Source organism: Haematobia irritans, chromosome 1 (assembly GCF_050003625.1).
Source record: "Haematobia irritans isolate KBUSLIRL chromosome 1, ASM5000362v1, whole genome shotgun sequence".
Classification (NCBI taxonomy): Eukaryota; Metazoa; Arthropoda; class Insecta; order Diptera; family Muscidae; genus Haematobia; species Haematobia irritans.
Genome location: NC_134397.1, coordinates 245,331,571 through 245,359,019, shown reverse-complemented (window position 1 = coordinate 245,359,019; position 27,449 = coordinate 245,331,571). Strand labels below are relative to the sequence as shown.

At 26.1% G+C, this 27,449-nt stretch overlaps 1 protein-coding gene across 1 annotated transcript; it reads right to left on the bottom strand.

The window, feature by feature from the left end:
* Nucleotides 1-1,324: 1,324 nt before the first annotated feature.
* LOC142240790 (fatty-acid amide hydrolase 2-A-like) lies at nt 1,325-24,861 on the bottom strand. The gene is made up of 7 exons (XM_075312555.1): nt 24,627-24,861; nt 24,242-24,467; nt 13,899-14,116; nt 13,536-13,829; nt 13,352-13,468; nt 2,091-2,363; nt 1,325-2,010 (listed from the first exon to the last, which is right to left on the bottom strand). The coding sequence occupies exons 1-7, from the start codon at nt 24,795-24,797 to the stop codon at nt 1,729-1,731; spliced, it is 1,581 nt and encodes a 526-aa protein (XP_075168670.1). The 5' UTR covers nt 24,798-24,861; the 3' UTR covers nt 1,325-1,728.
* Between the last annotated feature and the right edge of the window lie 2,588 nt (nt 24,862-27,449).

Genomic DNA, 27,449 nt, shown 5'->3' with positions numbered 1-27,449 from the left:
ACAAGCAAGTAAGCAATGACATTCTGTTTTAAACGCATCCGTTGAAGGGGCATTTTAATATTTGATACAATTAAAAACAAATTAAGAAATGGTATTGTAACATTAAATTATTGGTCTCCTAATTTCACGCCTACAATTTTGGCGAATAATGTATATATTTACTAAACTTTAATTTTTTTCTAATTTTTATTTCTATTATTTGTACTTCATAAGCCGTTGTTTTAATTAATTTGATTTGAAAGATTTATACATTGAATTATATTGTTTTGCCTGCTCTTTATATTGATATACATTTTGTATTATTATACCCATAGAAAAATTACTTTCCTCAGGAACGAAATTTTAGACAAATAAACCCGAATTTGTGGAAAGCGGTATAATGATGATATCTACTGATTTTTATTTACTTCAAAAGAACTTTTGTTCTTCAGAAAAAACATGTTCAGTATATATATTTGTGTTAAATTTAATTTGTAAAGTGTATCACTGCAGGATTTTTTTAAGGAAATTTGGGACACCTTTTTGACTTATTAACATTCTTAAATTTTTTGGAGGTTTTTGAAAAAAGTCCAATTTATGGGTTTTTTCTTAATATTTGGGGGGAAGAATCAAAATTCACCTGGCAATACTGTTACAGCCTATTTCCAAAGATAATTGAGAAGAAGATGCAGTCTTGTCATAGCAAAACTGAAGCACCAGAGGACTCTGCCTACAAAATATCATAAAGTTTGCGTCGACGTGTCTCAAATGTACTGCCGTTTGCGTCGGAAAATATCATAACATTTGTGTTTTTCATAAATTTCTGAATAATAACTCGCAAAAGCAATACCAAAACGATTGTAGAAAATTCAATTAAAACGTATGTGTATTTTAAAACGAATATTCATTATGGTTTTATGAGAATATTGCCGTTTTAAATTTATTCCTGAGCAGAGCTGCTTTGGAAAAAATTGACAAATAAAACAATTTTTTTCTCATAGCCCTCTACACCTTGACATTTGTTTTCTCTTTATAAGAGCATAATGCTTAATCTTGTTGTACTCAATTATCTTTGCTATTTCTGATATCCGAACGAAATCAATTGCGAACGAACGGAATAGAGAAACCCAATTTTAGTGGTAACGTTACGTTTTTGTTCGCATTGGTTTTCGTCCCACTTGTCGTTTAGATAGAGCTTAGTGAAACCGAAATCAGCTGATTTTCGTTTTGTATGTGAACGAACAGCAGAATTCGGATATCAGAATTAGGCTGTTATAGTCTGCACGGCGCATAAGCCGGCCTAAATATGCACGTCAATTTCTCTTATATATTATCAAAATCCGGATGGATGCCCTAAATATTTATTTAATTATATATTGAGCATATTGCAAATAACTTTTTTTTTATAATTTATAAGAAAAATGATTAGTTCATATCTTTAACATCTAAACTTAAATTAAATAAATATTATTCATATTTTACAATCAGTTCAATTGTTGGAATTTTATAAAAGTATACATATTTTTTTTTAAACTATAGAGATTTTTTTGGAATGTCGACAATACTGTCTTCGTATGCTTTTCGTGTGAGTGGAAAATGCAAGGAATTTACTTTTTTATCGACATATTCATTGGGACGATGTTGTCGATGACAAAACCGCCTTATTGGAAATCAGCAGCTATTTTCGCTAGATGGGTCCCACACCGGTCCCAAATTTAGGAAAGGTAGAGTTAACATTATGGGGTATTTTTAAGAATGCTTTGGTTCGACCCAACCATCAAATGCTGCCTCCAACTGTGCAGCGACTTGCAGGCAGAGTTTATCCATATAAGGGGCAGCCACCACTTGAAAACCTACAGGCAAACCATTTCGATCAAGGCCCATGGGAACGTGTGTTGCTGGAAAACCCAAAACATTAAAGAGCAACATAAAAGCGACTCCACTAATATTGAGAATGGAACTGCCGTAAAATAAATTTGCACTTTTGTGATAAGTAGGTAGAAAAAGTACTCCATTTGTACCAAGTAGACGCTGGAAATACAATATATGTATGTATAAGTCCATTGAATTTATTTGTATTATAATCGGAAAAATGGCAATAATTTACTTACTGTCAATTCAGAACGTAAGGTCTTAATTTCGTTTCTTAATTTTTGACCTTGTTTTGTAGGAATAAATGCATTCACCAGAATCATAAATTCCACTAGCAGTGGCAAACAAGTATGCGGAGATAATCCAAACAGACTTCGAACGATTTCTTGAATGAGTTGTAATTTATTGGGTTTATTTTGCACGGATTGCGTAATTATGCTAGGAAGTCCTTTAATGTTGGTCAATGATGAAAGGCACATTTCTATGGCATTTTGAAAAGCGGGAATTTTAACCTGAAACATAAGAGAAATTGAGTTTTGCATAAATCGGTTTATTGTTTAAACTTAGCCACTAACATCAACATCATTTATGTTACTGAAAATTTGGTCAAAATTTTATTTCTATATAAAAATTTGTCAAAACTTTATTTCTATAGAAAAATTTGTCAAAACTTTATTTCTATAGAAAAATTTGTCAAAATTAGATTTTTATAGAAAATTTTTCAAAATTATTTGTCTATAGAAAATTTTTTCAAAATTTTATTTTTATAGAAAATATTGTCAAAATTTTATTTCTATAGAAAATTTTGTCAAAATTTTATTTCTATAGAAAATTTTGTCAAAATTTTATTTCTATAGAAAATTTTGTCAAAATTTTATTTCTATAGAAAATTTGGTCAAAATTTTATTTCTATAGAAAATTTTGTCAAAATTTTATTTCTATAGAAAAGTTTTGTCAAAATTTTATTTCTACAGAAAATTTTGTAAAAAATTTCATTTCTATAGAAAATTTTGTCAAAATTTCATTTCTATAGAAAATTTAGTCAAAATTTCATTTCTAAAGAAAATTTTGTGAAACTTTTATTTTTATAGATAATTTTGTGAAACTTTTATTTTTATAGAAAATTTTGACAAACTTTTATTGCCAAAGAAAATTTTGTCAAATTTTTATTTCTATAGAAAATTTTGTCAAATTTTTATTTCTATAGAACATTTCTGTCAAAATTTTATTTCTATAGAAAATTTTGTCAAAATTTTATTTCTATAGAAATTTTTTCAAAATTATTTGCCTATAGAAAATTTTGTCAAAATTTTATTTCTATAGAAAATTTTGACAAAATTTTATTTCTGTAAAAAAATTTGTCAAAATTTTATTTCTATAGAAAATTTTGATAAAATTTTATCTCTATAGAACATTTCTGTAAAAAATTTATATCTATAGAAAATTTTGTGAAACTTTTATTTTTATAGAAAATTTTGACAAACTTTTATTTCCAAAGAAAATGTTGTCAAATTTTTATTTCTATAGAAAATTTTGTCAAATTTTTATTTCTATAGAACATTTCAGTCAAAATTTTATTTCTATAGAAAATTTTGTCAAATTTTAATTTCTATACAAAATTTTGTCAAAATTTTATTTCTATAGAAATTTTTTCAAAATTATTTGCCTATAGAAAATTTTGTCAAAATTTTATTTCTATAGAAAATTTTGATAAAATTGTATTTCTATAGAACATTTCTGTAAAAATTTTATATCTATAGAAAATTTTGTGAAACTTTTATTTTTATAGAAAATTTTGACAAACTTTTATTTCCAAAGAAAATTTTATCAAATTTTTATTTCTATAGAACATTTCTGTCAAATTTTTATTTCTATAGAACATTTCTGTCAAAATTTTATTTCTATAGACATTTCTGTCAAAATTTTATTTCTATAGAAAATTTTGTCAAAATTTTATTTCTATAGAAAATTTTGTCAAAATTTTATTTCTATAGAAATTTTTTGAAAATTATTTGCTTAAAGAAAATTTTGTCAAAATTTTATTTCTATAGTAAATTTTGATAAAATTTTATTTCTATAGAACATTTCTGTAAAAATTTTATATCTATAGCAAATTTTGTGAAACTTTTATTTTTATAGAAAATTTTGACAAACTTTTATTTCCAAAAAAAATTTTGTCAAATTTTTATTTCTATAGAACATTTCTGTCAAAATTTTATTTCTATAGAACATTTCTGTCAAAATTTTATTTCTATAGAAAATTTTGTCAACTTTTTCTTTCTATAGAACATTTCTGTCAATATTTTATTTCTCTCGAAAATTTTGTCAAAATTTTAATTCTATAGAAAATTTTGTCAAAATTTTATTTCTATAGAAAATTTTGATAAAATTTTATTTCTATAGAACATTTCTGTAAAAATTTTATATCTATAGAAAATTTTGTTAAACTTTTATTTTTATAGAAAATTTTGACAAACTTTTATTTCCAAAGAAAATTTTGTCAAATTTTTATTTCTATAGAAAAATTTGTTAAATTTTTATTTCTATAGAACATTTCTGTCAAAATTTTATTTTTATAGACAATTTTGTCAAAATTTTATTCCTTTAGAAAATTTTGTCAAAATTTTATTTCTATAGAGATTTTTGTCAAAATTTTGTCCATAGAAAATTGTGTCAAAATTTTATTTAAATAGAAAATTTTGTCAAAATTTTATTTCTATGGAACATTTTTGTCAAAAGTTTATTTCTAAAGAACATTTTTGTAAAATTTTTATTTATTTTGTGAAACTTTTATTTTTATAGAAAATTTTGTCAAAATTTTATTTCTATAGAAATAATTGACAAAATTTTATTTCTATAGAACATTTTTGTAAAAATCTTATTTTTATAGGAAATTTTGACAAAATTTTGTTTCTATAGAATAATTCTGTAAAAATTTTATATCTATAGAAAATTTTGTGAAACTTTTAGTTTTATAGAAAATTTCGTCAAACTTTTATTTTTATATATTTAAATTTTATGCCTACAGATTATTTTGTCAAACTTTTATTTCTATAGAAAATGTTGTCAAATTTTTATTTCTATAGAACATTTCTGTCAAAATTTTATTTCTATAGAAAATTTTGTCAAAATTTTATTTCTGTAGAAATTTTTCTCAATTTTTTTCTATAGAAAATTTTGTCAACATTTTATTTCTATCAAAAATTTGGTCAAATTTTTTGTTTCTATAGAAAATTTTGTCAAAATTTTATTTATATAGAAAATTTTATTTCTATAAAACATTTTGCCAAAATTTTTGTTTCTATAGACAATTTTGTCAACATTTTATTTCTATAGAAAATTTTGTCAACATTTTTGTTTCTATAGAAAATTTTGTTAAAATTGTATTTTTGTAGAAGATTTTATCAAAATTTTATTTCTTTTGTTGTTTTTTTTTTGATTTCAGCTTAAAACCATGCATTGACTACTTCTATAGAAAATTTTGTTTTTTTTTTTCTATAGAAAATTTTGTCAAAATTGTATTTGTATAGAAACGTTTCTCCAAGTTTTATTTCTAGAGAAAAGTTTGTCAAAACTTTACTTCTATAGAAAATTTTGTCAAAATTTTATTTATATAGAAAATTTTGTCAAAATTTTATTTCTGTAGAAAATTTTCTCAACATTTTTTTTATTGTCAAAATTTTATTTCTATAGAGATTTTTGTCAAAATTTTTGTTTATAGAAAATTTTGTCAAAATTTTATTTCTACAGAATACTTTCAAACTTTTATTTTTATAGAATATTTTATCAAAATTTTATTTCTGTAAAAATTTTGTTCAAATTTTATTTCTATAGAAAACTTTGTCTAAATTTTATGTAAATAGAAAATTGTGTCAAAATTTTATTTAAATAGAAAATTTTGTCAAAATTTTAATTCTATAGAACATTTTTGTCAAAATTTTATTTCTATAGAACATTTTTGTAAACATTTTATTTCTATAGAAAATTTTGTGAAACTTTTATTTTTATAGAAAATTTTGTCAAATTTTATTTCTATAGAAAATATTTTTATTTCTATAGAAAATTTTGTCAAAATTTGATTTCTATAGAAAATTTTGTCAAAATTTGATTTCTATAGAAAATGTTGACATATTTTATTTCTATAGAACATTTCTGTAAAAATTTTATTTCTATAGAAAATTTTGTCAAACTTTTATTTTTATAGAAAATTTTTACAAAATTTTATGTCTACAGAAAATTGTGTCAAAATTTTTTGTTGCTATAGAAAATTTTGGAAAGTTTTTATTTCTATAGAACATTTCTGTCAGAATTTTATTTCTATAGAAAATTTTGTCAAAATTTTATCTCTATAGAAAATTGTGTCAAAATTTTATTTCTTTAGAAAATTTTGTCAAAATTTTCTGTCTATTAAAAATTTTGTCAAAATTTTATTTATACAGAATACTTTCAAACTTTTATTTTTATAGAATATTTTGTCAAAATTTTATTTCTGTAGAACATTTTGTCAAAATTTTATTTCTATAGAAAATTTTGTCAAAATTTTATTTCTATAGAAAATTTTGTCAAAATTTTATTTCTATAGAAAATTTTGTCAAAATTTTATTTCTATAGAAAATTTTGTCAAAATTTTATTTCTATAGAAAATTTTGTCAAAACTTTATTTCTATAGAACATATTTGTCAAAATGTTATTTCTTTAGAACATTTTTATAAAAATGTTATTTCTTTAGAACATTTTTATAAAAATTTTATTTCTGTAGAAAATTTAGTGAAACTTTTATTTTTATAGTAAAATTTGTGAAACTTTTATTTCTATAGAACATTTTTGTGAAATTTTTATTTCTATAGAAAAATTTGTCAAAATGTTATTTCTTTAGAAAAGTTTGTCAAAATTTTAATTCTATAGAACATTTTTGTCAAAATTTGATTTGTAAAAATTTTATTTCTATAAAAAATTTTGTCAAAATTTTATTTCTATTGAAAATTTTGTTAAAATTTTATTTTTATCTTAGCTGGAGAGGAATAACTTGCAAAATCTACTAAAAAATCAAGAATTCTACCAATCTACCAAACAGTAAAAAATCTATCATTGTTGGTAGCATTGTACCAACTGTGGCAACCGTGATAGCAATACATTTCTTCTGGGTAGCGGAAATTTCCGCTAGAGGTCCAACGTATTTCTTATGCGAGTAAAATGTCTAGCGGAATTTGCGTTAGCAAATATATAGCAATACATTTCAGCTGGAAGTGTACATCGGCTTTATGTCCTGTATGAATTCCTAGCGGAATTTTCTTTCAAAACGGTTTTGTCATGTATTTCTCATGGAAGCATGTGGGATACCAAATTGCAGTATGTCCAACAGATTCTGGAAAAATTTCTTCTACACTCGGCGTTTCCAGATACATGTGGTTATAGGTATTAATTATAGGTATTAATGCCGTCTATCTAGTTCCGTTGTCAGTTTTGTGTATGAAGTCCATTTCTGGCCTTAGCGCTAGAAATCCTCTCCTGACCACTTGTGTGTCCATTAGATTCTGAAAAATTTTGTTCTACACTTGACGTTTTCCAGATACATGTGGTATACCAAATTATAGGTATTAATGCTCTCTATCAACATCCGCCTCATATTAATTCATGTCACTATTTTCACATAGATTTCCAACAATGAAATATCAGCTAGCTCGTTGAAGATTTCAACAAAATCTCTTTCAAAATCCACTATATTGCCATGTAAAGGGTGATTTGTTAAGAGCTTGATAACTTTTTTTTTTTAAAAAACGCATAAAATTTGCAAAATCTCATCGGTTCTTTATTTGAAACGTTAGATTGGTCCATGACATTTACTTTTTGAAGATAATTTCATTTAAATGTTGACCGCGGCTGCGTCTTAGGTGGTCCATTCGGAAAGTCCAATTTTGGGCAACTTTTTCGAGCATTTCGGCCGGAATAGCCCGAATTTCTTCGGAAATGTTGTCTTCCAAAGCTGGAATAGTTGCTGGCTTATTTCTGTAGACTTTAGACTTGACGTAGCCCCACAAAAAATAGTCTAAAGGCGTCAAATCGCATGATCTTGGTGGCCAACTTACCGGTCCATTTCTTGAGATGAATTGTTCTCCGAAGTTTTCCCTCAAAATGGCCATAGAATCGCGAGCTGTGTGGCATGTAGCGCCATCTTGTTGAAACCACATGTCAACCAAGTTCAGTTCTTCCATTTTTGGCAACAAAAAGTTTGTTAGCATCGAACGATAGCGATCGCCATTCACCGTAACGTTGCGTCCAACAGCATCTTTGAAAAAATACGGTCCAATGATTCCACCAGCGTACAAACCACACCAAACAGTGCATTTTTCGGGATGCATGGGCAGTTCTTGAACGGCTTCTGGTTGCTCTTCACTCCAAATGCGGCAATTTTGCTTATTTACGTAGCCATTCAACCAGAAATGAACCGAACACTGATTTTGGTAATAAAATTCAATGATGAAATGAACCGAACACTGATTTTGGTAATAAAATTCAATGATTTGCAAGCGTTGCTCGTTAGTAAGTCTATTCATGATGAAATGTCAAAGCATACTGAGCATCTTTCTCTTTGACACCATGTCTGAAATACCACGTGATCTGTCACATACTAATGCATGAAAATCCTAACCTCAAAAGAATCACCCTTTACAACTGTGGTTTTAGTACTTTGCTCTTTGCAAACTTGAGGTAATTTTTATTGTTGATGTATGTGTGTATGCGTCGGCACATACGACTTTGTTTGTGTTTTCACTTATTTGACCAAAAACAATTGTTTGCTCTAATCTAACATATGTGTCTGATAGGCTTTGAAAGACTATGAGAATTCACAGCAATAGCGCCATCTGTAATTCGAAACTTGCGTAAATTCTTTGCACCTCTTGCGGAAATATCTGTTACCCCATAATAAAGGTCTGCACTAGCATATTTGAATTTTCAAATCAAACACAATAAACGTTAGGAAGACAGGAAATTGGCTACTGAGGAGATTAAACCATTTACGGTGTTAGTTTCATACTTTTCGTTTATCGAACCAAACGCGTATACGACAAGTATTGACATAGCATTAAAATGCAAATAAAGAGAAATTAAGTGCACGAAATAAATTTCCATAAAGGGGAAAATGTACTTTTTTGTTGTTGTCTAAAATTTAACATTGTTTCGTTAAGAAAATTAAGTTTTCCATTTAAAAAATAAAAATGAAAAACAAAAAAAAAAATACAAATATGTATGGAACTAACGTGGTAAATGCAACATTTGGTATGACTCAAGCCAATTTCCTATCTTCGTAAAGTTTATTGTCTTTGGGTTTGTTTAGCGAAGCGCTGATGTTCTGCATGTTCTATAAAAATCCAAGCCATTTAAAATCGCTTTCAAGCATACTTGTGCAGACCTTTACCCCATAAGAAATGTATTGATATCAGGGATGGAAAATACAATTTTTAAGAAAGTACAAAACAAAAGGTATTTTTTGAGAGAAAAAGTACTTTTCACTAAATTTCAACAAAAATTCGTTGGAAGATTATTAGATTAGAGCTCCTTTAGACTGAATTTTAAAGAATATAAAATCTAGTTTGTCAACTCCTCAATTTTAAATATTTTTTTAGTTTTATATCCGCTTACAAAGACTACCGTATTGTAATCACGGTTGTTACCGTTGTACTTCATAAATTTTCTGTAGTTAAATAAAAATAAAATTTTGACAAAATTTTTTATAGAAATAAAATTTTGACAAAATTTTTTATAGAAATAAAATTTTGACAAAATTTTCTATAGAAATAAAATTTTGACAAAATTTTCTATAGAAATAAAATTTTGACAAAAATTTCTATAAAAAATAAAAAATTGACAAAATTTTCTAACGAAATTAAATTTTGGCCAAGTTTTCTATAAAACTAAAATTTTGACATAATTTTCTATAGAAATAATTTTCGACAAAAATAAAATTTTAACAAAATTTTCTAAAAAAATAAAATTTTTTCTAAAAATAAAATTTTGACAAAATTTTCTTCCGAAATAAAATTTTGAGAGAATTGTTTTTTAGATATAAAATGTTGACAAAATTTTCTATAATATTACAATATTGGCAAAATTTTCTGTAGAAATAAAATTTTGACAAAATTTTATATGAAAAATAAAAATTTGTCAAAATTTTCTACCGAAATAAAATTTTGACACAGTTTTCTATAAAAATAAAATTTTGACATTTTGACTATAGAATAGAAATAAAATTTTGACAAAATTTTCGATAAAAATAAAATTTTTTATAGAAATAAAATTTTGACAATATTTTCTATAGAAATAACATTTTGACAAAATTTTCTAAAAAAATTAAATTTTCTATACAAATAAAATTTTGACAAAATTTTCTATAGAATAAAATTTTAACAAAATTTTCTACCGAAATAAAATTTTAACAAAGTTTTCCTCCAAAATAAAATTTTGACCAAAAATTTTTTTAAATATAAAATTGTGACAAAATTTTCTATAGAAATAAAATTTTGACAAAATTTTCTCTAGAAATAAATTTTTGACAAAATTTTGTAGAGATATTAAATTTTGACAAAATTTTCTATACAAATAAAATTTTTACAAAATTTTCTATAGAAATAAAATTTTGACAAAATTGTTTTTTTAGATATAAAATTTTGGCACAGTTTTCTATAAAAATAAAATTTTGATATAATTTTCTGTGGAAAAACATTTTGACAGAATGTTCGATAAAAATAAAATTTTGACAAATTTTTTATAGAAATAAAATTTTGACAAAATTTTCTATAGAAATAAAATTTTGACAGAATTTTCTAAAAACATAAAATTTTGACAACATTTTCTATAGAACTAAAACTTTGACAAAATTTTCTATAGAAATAAAATTTTGACAAAATTTTCTACCGAAATAAAATTTTGACAGTATTTGGTGTTTAGATATAAACTTTTGACAACATTTTCTATAGAAATAAAATTTTGGCAACATTTTCTCTAGAAATAAATTTTTGACAAAATTGTCTGTAGAAATAAATTTTTGACAAAATTTTCTACAGAAATAAAATTTTGGCAAACTTTTCTCTAGAAATAAAGTTTTGACAAAATTTTCTATAGATATACAATTTTGACAAAATTTTCTATAGAATTAAAATTGTTATAAAATTTTCTATAAAAAATTAAATTTTGACAAAATTTTCTATAGAAATAAAATTTTCTATAGAAAAGAAAAAAAGTTTTGGCAAAATTATTTACACAGACTATAGAAATGAAATTGTTATAAAATTTTCTATAAAAATTAAATTTTGACAAAATTTTCTATAAAAAATTGACAAAATTGTTTTTGTAGATATAAAATTTTGACAAAAGTTTCTATAAAAATAAAATTTTGGCAAACTTTTCTATAGAAATAAAATTTTGACAAAATTTTATATAAAAAATAAATATTTGGCAACATTTTTTACCGAAATAAAATTTTGACACAGTTTTCTATAAAAATAAAATTTTGACATTTTGACTATAGAATAGAAATAAAATTTTGACAAAATTTTCGATAAAAATAAAATTTTGACAAATTTTTTTATAGAAATAACATTTTGACAAAATTTTCTATAGAAATAAAATTTTGACAGAATTTTCTAAAAAAATAAAATTTTCTATGCAAATAAAGTTTTGGCAAAAATTTCTATAGAAATAAAATTTTAACAAAATTTTCTACCGAAATAAACTTTTAACAAAATTTTCTTCCGAAATAAAATTTTGACAAAATTGTTTTTTTAGATATAAAATTGTGACAAAATTTTCGATACAAATAAAATTTTGACAACATAAATTTTTTACAAAATTTTCTCTAGAAATAAATTTTTTACAAAATTTTGTATAGATATTAAATTTTGACAAAATTTTCTATAGAAATACAATTTTGGCACAGTTTTCTATAAAAATAAAATTTTGATATAATTTTCTATAGAAAAAAATGTTGTCAAAATTTTATTTTTATCGAACATTCTGATAAAAATAAAATTTTGACAAAATTTTTTATAGAAATAAAATTTTGACAAAATTTTCTATAGAAATAAAATTTTGTATAGAAATAAAATTTTGACAATTTTTTTTTTATAGAAATAAAATGTTGACAAAATTTTCTATACAAATAAAATTTTGACAGAATTTTCTGAAAAAAATAAAATATTGACAACATTTTTTATAGAAATAAAATTTTAACAAATTTGTTTTTTTAGATATAAAATTTTGACAAAAATTTTTTTGGAAATAAAATTTTGGCACAGTTTTCTATAAAGGTGGGTATTAATTCGAGTTTAGCCGTTAAAATCGTAATTTTTTCACGTTTACTTTTCTTTAATAATTCATTTTAAGGAATACAAAATTTGTGAAAATTTGCAACAAATATGTATAATTTTATGTTTTTTTTACTGATTTAGTTTTCACTTTAGTGAAATTTAGTGGCTAAACTCGAACTTAATACTCACCTTCAAAATAAAATTTTGACATAATTTTGTACCGAAATAAAATGTTGACAGTATTGTTTGTTTAGATATAAAATTTTCTATAGAAATAAAATTTTGGTAAAATTTTCTCTAGAAATAAATTTTTGACAAAATTTTCTATAGAAATAAAATTTTGACAAAATTTTGTACCGAAATAAAATGTTGACAGTATTGTTTGTTTAGATATAAAATTTTCTATAGAAATAAAATTTTGGTAAAATTTTCTCTAGAAATAAATTTTTGAAAAAATTTTCTATAGAAATAAAAGTTTGACAAAATTTTCTACCGAAATAAAATTTTTACATTATTGTTTGTTTAGATATAAAATTTTGACAAAAACTTTCTATAAAATAAAATTTTGACAAAAATTTCTACCGAAATAAAATTTTGACAAAATTGTTTTTTTTTTTAGGTATAAAAGTTTGACAAAATTTTCTACCGAAATAATTTTTTAACACAATTTACTATAGATATAACATTTTGACAAAATTTTCTATAGAAATAAAATTGTGGGATTGATTGTGTTTTTGACTATGGGTTTTAAAAAATCAAGATTTTCTTCCCGCATAAACTTGTCTGCCAAATTTGTAAAAGACTATTTGTAAATAAGTTTTTTAAAGACATTGTCAAAATATTAAAATATTTTGTCAAAATTATTGTACCATAAATCCGATATTCGGTCAAAAATGTCTACACAAAAGGTACTAAATCGTACGTGGGGCTACTACGGTACTGAAAAAGTATTGAAAAAAGTACTTTAGTACTGCAATTTCCATCCCTGATTAATAGATGTATTTTCTATCGAAAATTCAATGGACCGCAAGGAAACTGTGTTATCGGCAGTAAATATTTTTGGTTTTTGAAAGAGAGCAACAGAAAACATGGAGAGTAAGTTAATCATGTAGTACTTATAGAAATAAAAATTTTATTCTCTGTTGTAACTAGAAGACCTGAAGATAATATTGATGATGTCAAATATGTTTACGTACCTCTTCTGTTGCAACGCCTCCGTTTTCAAAACATTTGAGGGCTCGCTTTATGGCCAATTTTATTTCAAACTCTAACGGAAGATGTACAAAGTTACCCAATGAGTATGTATAGTAGATCTAAGAGTAAACAAAAAAATATTAAAATTATAAATAATTACCTTATTTATGCCATTTACTAATTCACCTTAAGCTTATCTACTTGGACTTCTTCGTCGAATTTTAATTTGCTAGCATTTTCACCAGCCATGATATGCAATAGAAGTGGCATATCCTTAGCAAATCGTGTTATCGGACCCATTTGTAGGAAATAGGAGAAATCCTCTTCGTCGTGGCTATATGGAAAATGACCACGCGGCGATACTAAACCACCAGTGGGCTTGTGGCCAAATACCCCGCAAAACAAAGCTGGTAAACGTATCGAGCCACTTATATCGGAAGCTAAACCAAAGGGGGTGGCTCCAGCACCATTTAATGATCCCTAAAATAAAGGCGCACAAAAATAGTTCAACAATTATTACACAGTAGAAATCGATAACGACGTATTTACCTCACCGCTTGATGAACCACCAGATGATCGTCTTAAATCATAGGGATTTAAACATTTCCCCGATACACGAGTATCGCCATCGAATGCTAAACAATATTCTGGATTTGCTGAAACCAGCAAGGGTATGGCACCAGCAGATTTCATAAGTTCCAAAACATCCCCATTTTTTGGACATTTTTCATTTTTCCTGGCAACGCTTCCTATGCAATAGGACATTCCTGTAAAGGTAAACCATTTTGAACATTTCAGAAAAATTTCCAATAAAATTTGGGGACTTTTTGTTTTGGATCAAGAGTAAATGAGTCCACGTCTTTTCTGTGTGATGCTGTTAACTCCTGATATGCACCTCGATAGAAAATGTATAATGATAATACAGTACCATACACCCGGATGTCATGTCATGCAAACAGTTTTACCGTATGTTTTTAATGTAGAAAAGGTCGATAACGACATCAAACGATATTAGTTTCTTTGAAATTATGTATCTGATTTCGACAAGCATGTTTATGTTTGGTGGGAAAACAACGAATGTACGAAAATGTTCTTCTGCTTTAGCTACAGCCATTGAAATGTATTTCCATCTTTAGTTCAAAATTTTTCAGATATACTTGGATTGAAGAACATTTCATTAGGCTGGGGAAAGTTTGTTGATTTTTTTTAGGTTTTTACGCAAAAATAAAATGCTGAAGAAATTTTCTATAAAAAAACTATAGGCAAATAAAAAAAAAAAAAAAAATATCTACAAAAATCTCCATAGAAATAAAATCAAATTTCGAATTTTTGAAATATACTTGGATTGAAGAACATTTCATTAGGCTGGGGAAAGTTTGTTAAAAATTTTTAAAAATAAACTAAAATATTAGTTTTTATTTTTTTATGCAAAAAGTAAATGATTAAGAAATTTTCTATAAAAAAAACTATCGACAAATTAAAAAAAAAAATATCTACAAATATTTCTATAGAAATAAAATCATATTTCGAAGAAATTTCACAAAAACCAAATAACAATAAAATTACTATAAAACTAAAATTTGAACAAAATTTTCTATAAAAATAAAATTTAAAAGAAATTGAAATGAACATCGACAAAATTTTCTATAGAAAGAAAAATTTGACAATTTTTGTTTATAAAATTTTGACCTAATGTTCTATTAAAAAAATATAAAAAATAAAATAAATAAAAAAATTTCGTTAAATCCAAATACGAGTATTCTATAAAAAATTCTCTATAAAATAAAATTACGACCAAATTGTCTAAAAAATAAATTTCTATAGTAATAATTTTTTTTTCAAATTTGGTTAAATTTTCGACAAAATTTCTAAAACAAATGTTGAAGAAATTTTCACATTATTGTCATATTAACCACGCTGTAGTTGATTCCAATAATTTTCAAGAAGCACTCAGAGAAGGAATATGATCAACTCAAATGTGTTTCAGTAGCAAAATGTTATGTCATGTAAAGAAAATTTCATTAAAACAAAAAATTTTTAAATAAAATAATTTTTCATTTTATTTTTTTTTATGCAAAAAAAAAGGAAACAAAATTTATAAAAAAAATTTCTATAAAATAAAATGTCGACAAACAAAAATAAAATTTTGATCAAAGAAGAATTTTCCACAAGCAAAGAATAACAACGAATTGTCCACAAAAATAAAATGTTCACTAAAGTTTTCATAAAACTAAAATGTTTATCAAATATATAATAAATTTATTATTTAATGATATATTTTGTACCGAATTTTCTATACAAATAAAATTTTGAGGAATTTTTTAGAAAAATAAATGTCGAAAAAAAATCCATTTAAATAAAAATTTCGCAAAAATTGTCTTTAATAAAATATTGACATAATTTTCTACCAGAGTAAAATGTTGACCATTTTTTTCAAATCAAATTACTAGAACATTTTCTATAAAATAAAATTACAACAAAGTAACATCTTTTATAAAAAAATCTAATAAATTATATAATAAAATAACATTTTTAGGAAATTTTTTATAAAATAAAATTGCAACAAAATTTCTATAACGTCCAAAACTAAAATTAGGCTTTTGAAACATTTTTGTGGTGATAATATTAATTATACCATCAATTTTTTTATACCCTGTTTTGTTTCTACAAAAATAAAATTTTGAGTAATTTTTTAAAAAAATTAACATTGAAAAAAAAATTCTATTCAATTAAAAATTTGACAAAAAATTTTCTATAATAATAAAATATTGACATAATTTTCTATCAAAATAAAATTTTAGCCATTTAAAAAAAAAAAAAAAACAATTTAAAAAAAAAAAAAACAAATATATACGGCCGTAAGTTCGGCCAGGCCGAATCTTATGTACCCTCCACCATGGATTGCGTAGAAACTTCTACGAAAAACTGTCATCCACAATCGGATTACTTGGGTTGTGGTATCTTAAAACTTCTTAACATCGTTTTCTAAATTGTGAGTTAGTCCATATGTGGAAGAGAGTCAGAATTGAAATATGGGGGTCGCTTATATGGGGGCTATATACAATTATGAACTTGATATGTACCCATATGGACCTAGTTAGGCATGGTTGTTAACGACCACATACTAGCAAAATGTACCAAATTTCAACTCACTCGGATGAAATTTGCTCCTCCAAGAGGCTCCAAAACCAAATCTCGGGATCGGTTTATATGGGGGCTATATATGATTATGGACTGATATGGACCACTTTTGGCATGGCTGATAAATATCATATACTACCACCACGTACCAAATTTCAACCAGATCGGATGAATTTTGCTACTCCAAAAGGCACCGGAGGTCAAAGTTGGGAATCGGTTTATATGGGGGCTATATATAATTATGGACCGATATGGACCATTTTTTGCATGGTCATTAGAGACCATATACTAATACCATGTACCAAACTTTAGCCGGATGGGATGAAATTTGCTTCACTTAGAGGCTCCGGAAGCCAAATCGGCGGGTCGGTTTATATGGGGGCTATATAATTGGACCGATGTGGACCAATTTTTGCATGGTTGTTAGAGATCATATGCTGACACCATGTTCCAAATTTCAGCCGGATCGGATGAAATTTGTTTCTCTTATGGGGGCTATACGTAAAAGCGGACCGATATGGCCCATTTGCAATACCATCTGACCTACATCAATAACAACTACTTGTGCCAAGTTTCAAGTCGATAGCTTGTTTCGTTAGGAAGTTAGCGTGATTTCAACAGACGGACGGACGGACATGCTCAGATCGACTAAGAATTCACCACGACGCAGAATATATATACTTTATGGGGTCTTAGAGCAATATTTCGATGTGTTCAAACGGAATGACAAAGTTAATATACCGCCATCCTATGGTGGAGGGTATAAAAATCAATTAAATTAGATAAAAAAGTCAAATTTGTAGGAAATTTTCTGTAAAATAAAATTTTCTTGAATGTCAAAAAATAACATAAAATCTGTCGGTCTGGTGTTAGTATATGGCCGCTAACAACCATACTAAAATTGGTCCGTATCGGTCCATAGTTATATATAGCCGATCTCCAATCACACAAAAAGTGGTCCATATTGGTTCATAATCATGGTGGCCACTCGAGCTAAAAATAATGTACCAAAATTTTATTTCTATAGAAAATTGTTTCAAAATTTTATTTCTATAGAAAATTGTTTCAAAATTTTAGTTCTATAGAAAATTTTGTTAAAATTTAATCGGTTCATAATCATGATTGCCACTCGTGCCAAAAATAATCTACCAAAATTTTATTTTTATAGAAAATGTTGTCAAAATTTTATTTATATAGAAAATTTTGTCAAAATTTGATTTATATAGAAAATTTTGTTAAAATTTTATTTCTATAGAAAATATTGTTAAAATTTTATTTCTGTAGAAAATTTTGTCAAATTGTTATTTCTAAAGAAAATGTTGTCCAAATTTTATTTCTATAAACAAATTTTTGAAAATTTTATTACAATTTTATTTCTGTAGAAAATTTTGTCTAAATTTTATGTCTATAGAAAATTTTGTGAAACTGAATTATATACGTATTTGATCAATCTTTTTTGATTTAATATATGGACTTACATACAATTTAGAAGACGGTGTAAGGAGGTTTTAACCTTGCCATCGGCAAGCGTTACCGCAACTGAAGTAATTCGATTGTGGATGGCAGTGTTTAGAAGAAGTTTCTACGCAATCCCTGGTGGAGGGTAAATAAGCTTCGGCCTGGCCGAACTTACGGCCGTATATACTTTTTTTTTAGAAATTTTTGTTTTTATAAAAGAAAATAATCAAAATTTTATTCTGATAGAAAATTATGTCAATATTTTTTTATGACAAAATTTGTCTAATTTTTTTTTTTATAGGAATTTTTTTTTGATGTTACTTTTGGGCATTCTAGAAATTTAGTTGTAATTTTTTGTTATACAAACTTTCCTAAAAAATTTAAATGTTATACAATTATGACAATATTTTATTATGACAGTTTTTGTAAAATTTTTATTTCTACACCCTCAAAAAAACTCTCTCTCTCTCTCTCTCTCTATATATATATATATATATATATATATATATATATATATATATATATATATATATATATATATATATATATATATATATATATATATATATATATATATATATATATATATATATATATATATATATATATATATATATATATATATATATATATATATATATAAAATTCAAATTATGTTTGTTTATTTGTTTGTTTGTTTATTTGTATGTTCCGGGTTGGCGCGAAAACGGCTGAACCGATTTACTTTAAACTTTCAGAGATCGTGGGGGGTACTCATGTGCTGAAAATAGGGTACCTCATTTTTTGACATATGGTCGCGGAGAGGAACCTCCCCTTTGTCCGACTTTTTGAAAATTAAACCAAACTTAACCGATTTGCACGAAGTTTTCAGGGATAGTAAGGGGTGATCCCTAGACAAAGATTCGCAATTTTTTTTTTCGAAATTTGATCGGGAGGGGGTACCTCCCCTTAAGCGGCTTTTTGTTTGTTTGTATGGTCCGAGTTGGCTACGAAACGGCTGAACCGATTTACTTGAAACTGTCAGAGATCGTAGGGGGCGTTCATGTGGTGAAAATAGGGTACCTCATTTTTTGACACCTGGTCGCGGAGGAGGACCTCCCCTTCGTCGGACTTTTTGAAAATTGGACCAAAGTTGACCGATTTGCTTGAAATTTTCATTGAAGATTGGGGTTAGCATCTAGACAAAGATCCGCTACTTTATATTTCGATATTTGGGGCGGAGGGGGACCTCCCCTTTGTTCGACATTTTTTAAAGTACAGTGAAAAAACTAAAATTCTCTAAATTATCTGAGATTTACAGAGAACATGCGGTGAGGTTATTTAATTAATATCGGATACCTGATGATTTCATATGTCGACGGGGAGAGGGACCTCCCCTTGCCCTACTTTTTGAAACTTGGAACAAAATTATGCGATTTGCTTGAAATTTTCATTGAATGTTGGGGTTGGCATCTAGACAAAAATCCTCTACATTACTTTTCGATATTTGCTCGGAGGGGGGGGGGGTGGGTTGGGATCAACCCCTTTGCCCGACTTTTTTTTAAAGTACAGTGAAAACAAAACTAAATTCCCCCGACTGAAATTTTACAGAAAAAATGGGCGAGGTTATGAAATTTATATCAGGTTTCTGATTTTTTAATAAAAACAAAGGGGCATAGGGAGACATCGGCTTCTCTTAAGTACAGAGAAACAATTAAACTTTACCGAGTTACTTGAAATTTACAGAGGAGTGGGGAGAGGTTACGATATTAATAGTTGATACCCGACTTTGTGATATTTGGACGGAAGAGAGGCCGCCCCTTTAGGCTTATAATTCCGATATCAGGTCGGTGTGGAGTGAAGGTGGGGAGAGGGTTCCCTTTTGTCCGTTTTTTTTTTCTTAAATTGAAAGTAGAAGGTTGTCCATAAATGGGAACTCGGTACATAATTTTATGATTTTTGCACTGGCTTCTGCCAGACTTCTTTTTAGTAACGAACTTAAATTTACATGAAATTGGCAGCCAACATAGAGGGTTAATGTGCTAAACTTTTTTACTACTTTTGCTTTTTCCGATTTATTGGATGGGAAACAGTAATTCTTTGTATGTTATTATAATATAGTGCTTAATTTTGAGGAGAAGGATAACTTTCAAACAAACCACACTTAAAATTCTCAAGAAATATAGAAGATTGTCCAACTACTTGAATACAGAACATTATTTAAAAAATTTGGAGGAAAGGGTACACCCTCTCCCAGACATTTATTAAGACGAACCGTTGTACATATGAATATCCTCTGTATTTTCGAATTTGTTTTCAGCACGAAGGATATGGTTGACTAAGTTAACGCAAATTGTTCCTACAAATATGCTTCGGAATGCGCAGCGAAGCGGGCCGGGTTACGCTAGAATATATATATATATATAGACATAAAATTTTGACAAAATTTTCTACAGGAATAAAATTTTAACAAAATTTTCTATAGAAATAAAATTTTAACAAAATTTTCTATAGAAATAAAATTTTGACAAAATTTTCTATATAAATAAAATTTTGACAACATTTTCTATAAAAATAAAATTTTGGTAGATTATTTTTGGCACGAGTGGCAAACTTGATTATGAACCGATTAAATTTTAACAAAATTTTCTATAGAAATACAAATTTGAAACTATTTTCTATAGAAATAAAATTTTAAAACAATTTTCTATAGATATAAAATTTTGGTAGATTATTTTTGGATCGAGTGGCAACCATGATTATGAACCAATATGGACCACTTTTTGTGTGATTGGAGATCGGCTATATATAACTATGGAACGATACGGACCAATTTTGGTATGGTTGTTAGCGCCCATATACTAACACCACGTTCCAAATTTGAACCGGATCGGATGAATTTGCTTCTCTTAAAGCATCCGCAAACCAAATCTGGAGAACGGTTTATATGGGGTCTATATATAATTATGGACCGATGTGGACCAATTTTTGCATAGTTATTAGAGGCCACATATGAACATCATATACCAAATTTCAGCCGGATCGAATGAAATTTGCTTCTCTTTGAGGCTCCGCAAGCCAAATCTGGGGATCGGTTTATATGTAATTATGGACCGATGTGAACCAATTTTTGCATGGTTGTTAGAGACCATATACCAACACCATGTATCAAATTTCAGCAAGATCGGATGAAATTTACTTCTGTTTTAGGCTTCGCAAGCCAAATCTAGGGATCGGTTTATATGGGGGCTATATATAATTATGGACCGATGTAGGCCAATTTTGGCATGGTTGTTAGAGACCATCTACCAACACCATGTACCAAATTTCAGCCGGCTCGGATGAAATATGCTTCTGTTAGAGGCTCCACAAGCCAAATCTGAGGGTCCCTTTATATGGGGGCTATACGTAAAAGTGGACCGATATGGCCCATTTGCAATACCATCCGACCTACATCAATAACAACTTCTTGTGCCAAGTTTCAAGTCGATAGCTTGTTTCGTTCGGATGTTAGCGTGATTTCAACAGACGGACGGACGGACGTGCTTAGATCGACTCAGAATTTCACCACGACCCAGAATATATATAATTTGTATGATACCATATCACATCCGTCAAATGTGTTGGGGGCTATACATAAAGGTTTATCCCAAATACATACATTTAAATATCACTCGATCTGGACAGAATTTGATAGACTTCTACAAAATCTATTGACTCAAAATTTAAGTCGGCTAATGCACTAGGGTGGAACACAATGTTAGTAAAAAATATGGGAAACGTTTAAATCTGAAGCAATTTTAAGGAAACTTCGAAAAAGTTTATTTATGATTTATCGCTCGATATACATGTATTAGAAGTTTAGGAAAATTAGAGTCATTTTTACAACTTTTCGACTAAGCAGTGGCGATTTTACAAGGAAAATGTTGGTATTTTGACCATTTTTGTCGAAATCAGAAAAACATATATATGGGAGCTATATCTAAATCTGAACCGATTTCAACCAAATTTGGCACGCATAGCAATAATTCTAATTCTACTTCCTGTGCAAAATTTCAACTAAATCGGAGTTAAAAATTGGCCTCCGTGGTCATATGAGTGTAAATCGGGCGAAAACTATATATGGAGATATATCTAAATCTGAACCGATTTCAACCAAATTTGGCACGCATAGCTACAATGTTTAACCTACTCCCTGTGCAAAATTTCAACCAAATTGGGGTAAAACTCTGGCTTCTGGGACCGTATTAGTCCATATCGGGCGAAAGATATATATGGGAGTTATATCTAAATCTGAACCTATTTCAATAAAATTTGGCACACTTGACTATAGTACTAATTGTTCTTCTTGTGCAAAATTTTAAGTAAATTAGGGTAAAACTCTGGCTTCTGGGTCCATATAAGTCCATATCGGGCGAAATATATATATGGGAGCTATATCTAAATCTGAACCGATTTCTTCCAAAATCAATAGGGATCTATTCTGAGCCAAAACACATACTTGTGCCAAATTTGAAGTCGATTGGACTAAAACTGACAGACGGACATCGCTATATCGACTCAAGAGCCCACCCTGAGCATTTTTGCCAAAGACACCATGTGTCTATCTCGTCTCCTTCTGGGTGTTGCAAACATATGCACTAACTTATAATACCCTGTTCCACAGTGTGGAGCAGGGTATAACAATTCAATTAAATTGTATAATAAAATAAAATTTTTAGGAAATTTTGTGTAAAATAAAAATACAACAAAATTTCTAGAACGTCCAAAAATAACATCGAAAAAATTTTTTATACACGGACGAAAAAGACTGTTTTTCATGTGCTTGGGTGTAAAAATTATATGTTTGGAACTCAAATTTTTTAACACAATATTTTAATGTGCAAGCATACAATGTTCATAAACTCGCATAACATGTTTGGGATAAATATGTTAATATGTTAGAACATATTATGTTTGGGACATAAAATGATTGTAAATATAATATGCTTGGATGCAAACATATATTAATTTGGTAATAGCCTATATACATATATGTGTTTAGAAAGAGATACCTAGAGAGTATGCTGCAAGTAAAAAAAAATGGAAGTAACCAATTGACGCCTTAAAAATTTATATACACAAAGAAAATCTCATTAAAATATTTTTCTACCAGTGTATGCCTAAGGTGAAACATAATATGTTTGAACAATAACAATATTTTGTTTGGACTAATTCTGAAAATATATATACTCGAAGCAAAATGTGTTTGGGGTATATGTTACAGAAGCGATTTTTTTGAGGGTGTAGAAATAAAAATTCAACAAAAACTGTTATGATAAAATATTGACATAATTATATAATAATTAAAATTTTTAGGAAATTTTCTATAAAATAAAATTACAATACAATTTCTAGAATGTCCAAAAGTACTCGTAACATCAAAAAAAAAATTCTATAGAAATAAAAAATCGACAAAATCTGTCATAAAAAAATATTGACATAATTTTCTATTAAAATAAAATGTTGATCATTTTCTTTTATAAAAACCAAATTGTGTATATATATATGAAAAAACAAATAAATAAATAAAATATTTAGGAAATTTTTTATAAAATAAAATTAAAACAAATTTTCTAAAACGTCCAAAAACAAAATTAGGCACTTGAAACATTTTTGTGGTTATTATATTCCTTACCCAGCAAAAAAGCGTCGCCAAAAAAGTAGGGAAAATGTTCTTTTTGGATCCTGAATTGGTGCAAAATTGGCGCAGAAGCGATGTATTCAACATGGGCTTGTCATAGGACGGATGTCCACCATTTCAACAGCCGTTGCACTGAATTTGCATCACTTCTTAAGGCGTTATGCGAATTTAGTGTTTTGGATGTGAATTAAGAAATTTTGCGATATTTTGACAAATAAATAAATTTTAATTTTTTTTATGATTTTTAATGCATTCTAACGTTTGTCTGAAATGTTTGACATCAAGTATTTTCAAAAACTCGCAAGTTTTCGAGAATGGATTTAACATTTTTTTTAGCAAAATTTAAGTAATTTGTATCATTTTATAAATTCTTGGTCTGTTTTTAACCAATTTGAAACAAAAAATTTAAATTTGCCATTAAAAATATGAAAAAAGCGAGTTTTAAAAAATTAAAATAGAGAACTTCTTTGGGCGAACATTTCTGGAAGTGTTTTTAAAGTTGTGCCTTTAGAAGAACTTTCACATTTTTTTGCTGGGTATATCATCAATTTTTTATACCATTTTTCTTAGAATCTTATTCGTCCACCGGAAGGTTTCAATTAAAGTTTATAAAATCATGATTATAACTTACCTTGGACACCACATGCCTCCTTGACCGTGAATGGTATTCCCAATAGGGGATACCGATTGAATAATAACAACATTTGATATTCATCCTTCGCTTTTGAAATTAAATTATCGGCATGCTGTGACTCTTTCAAAGCCTCCTCAAAACGATCTTCGACTACGGCATTAAGACTATGATTAACATCTTTGATACGTTCAATGTATGCCTTTACAATTTCCTCGGAAGTCAACTAATTAAAAAAATATATATTTCGATGTCATAACAACACTTTATAAAATTTTATTATCAACATGAATTATTCAATTTTTTTTTGTTGCTTTCCAGAAAATATTTCAAAAAAAAAAAAAAAAAAACTCTATTACGTATTCACAATTTGTCCGTCCATTACCTTTCTTTCTCTTAGATCTGTTAGCAAATCTGTTACGGATTTCAAAAGCAATGGATTTTCTATAGGCGGATATGTAGGTCGCCGACGCGGTATTATTAAATTTAATATTTCATTAACAACAAATGCGATCGCATTGATAACCAAACTCAGAATTCTCAAAGTTGCGCTCATCTTCGAAATAATTCGTAGTTGGACTTTGCTATGTTTCTATTTCAAGTTTCAAATTCACACTGACTGAGTTGTCAAAGTAATTAATTAAATGTACCGTGAGCTTCAATGCAATAGAAAATATTTACTTCAGGTTTAGTTGCTGCTGCTGTTGTTGTTGTTGTTGCTACCGCTACTGCTGTTGATGTTGTTGTTATTCTAAATCGGTAAATAATACAAATGAATGCACCTATAAGTCGAGCTAAGTTTGCCCTTTGCATAGTAGGAAAGTACACGCAAAAAAAAAAAGAACTAATGAACAAAATTTTTGAAAATAAAGTTAAAAAAATAAACTTCTATGAAAATATAATTTTGACAAATAAAATATACGTAATTTTGTGTAACAATATATTGTCGACTATATAAAAATACATTTTGAACTAAATATTAAATAAAAATAAAAGGAATTTCCTACAAAAATAAAATTATAAAGAAAATAAAATTATAATAAAAATAAAATTAAAAGAACTAATAAACGAAAATTTTTGAAAATAAAGATAAAAAATAAATTTCTATGAAAATATAATTTTGATATATATAATTTTTACGTATATTTTATACGTAATTTTGTGTAACAATATATTGTCGACTATATAAAAATACATTTTGATCTAAATATTAAATAAAAATAAAATGTGGAAGAAATTTCCCACAAAAATAAAATTATAAAGAAAATAAAATTATAATCAAAAATAAAATTAAAAGAACTAATGAAACAAAATTTTTGAAAATAAAGATACAAAATAAATTTCTATGAAAACATAATTTTGATATATATAATTTTTACGTATATTTTATACGTAATTTTGTGTAACAATATATTGTCGACTATATAAAAATACATTTTGATCTAAATATTAAATAAAAATAAAATGTGGAAGGAATTTCCCACAAAAATAAAATTATAAAGAAAATAAAATTATAATCAAAAATAAAATTAAAAGAACTAATGAACAAAATTTTTGAAAATAATGGTAAAAAATAAACTTCTATGAAAATATAATTTTGATATATATAATTTTTACGTATATTTTATACGTAATTTTGTGTAACAATATATTGTCGACTATATAAAAATACATTTTGAACTAAATATTAAATAAAAAAAAAATAAAATGTGGAAGGAATTTCCTACAAATATAAAATTATAAAGAAAATAAAATTATAATAAAAATAAAATTAAAAGAACTAATGAACGAAAATTTTTGAAAATAAAGGTAAAAAATAAACTTCTATGAAAATATAATTTTGATATATATATATAATTTTTAACAATATATTGCCGACTATATAAAAATACATTTTGAACTAAATATTAAATAAAAATAAAATGTGGAAGGAATTTCCTACAAAAATAAAATTATAAAGAAAATAAAATTATAATCAAAAATAAAATTAAAAGAACTAATGAACGAAAATTTTTTTGAAAATAAAGGTAAAAAATAAACTTCTATGAAAATATAAATAAAAATACATTTTGAACTAAATATTAAATAAAAATAAAATGTGAAAGGAATTTCCTACAAAAATAAAATTATAAAGAAAATAAAATTATAATAAAAATAAAATTAAATGAACTAATGAACGAAAATTTTTGAAAATAATGGTAAAAAATAAACTTCTATGAAAATATAAATTTGACAAATAAAATATACGTAATTTTGTGTAACAATATATTGTCGACTATATAAAAATACATTTTGAACTAAATATTAAATAAAAATAAAATATGGAAGGAATTTCCTACAAAAATAAAATTATAAAGAAGATGCCGAGCGATCGACCAACCGTTTTTATAAACATTAAAATATCTACAAAAATTTCTATAGAAACACTATTTTGGCCAGATTTCGACGAAAATTTCAAGAAAATTAAATTTCTTTGAAATTAAAAAAAAAAATAATATTAATATTAATAACAACGAATTTTTCGTTAAAACCCCAATTTTAACGTATTTTCTACAAGAAACAAAAATTTACTAAATTTTCAAAAAAAAAAAGATACAACTTCGAGAAAATTGTGTACAAAAATAAAATTTCGACAACAATTTTCTATAAAAATAAAATATTAATCAATTTGCATTAAAATATCTACAAAATTTTCTATTGATCAATTTGTATACAAGTAAAATATTTACTAAATTTCCGGCCATTAAAATATTTACAAAATTTTCCATAGAAATACAATTTTGACGAAATTTTTAATAAAAATAAAATATGTTCGAAATTTTCTAAAAATTCAATTTCGAAGTATTTTCTACAAAAATAAAAAACCTACGAAATTCTATAAAAATAAAATTTTTATCAAATTTTATATACACATAAAAAGTTTAGCAAATTGTGATCAAAATAAAATTTTTACCACATTTACAAAAACATGAAACATCGAAAAAATTGTTTATAAAAATAAAATTTCGACAACAAAATTTCCGGCCATTAAAATATCTACACAAAATTTTTTATGGAAATAAAATTTGCGAAATTTTCAATAAAAATAAATTTTGTTCGAAATTTGCTACAAATCCAATTTCGACGTATTTTCTACAAAAATAAAATACCGACGAAATTATATACAAATAAGATGTTTACCAAATTTCCGATAAAAATGTTTACCAAG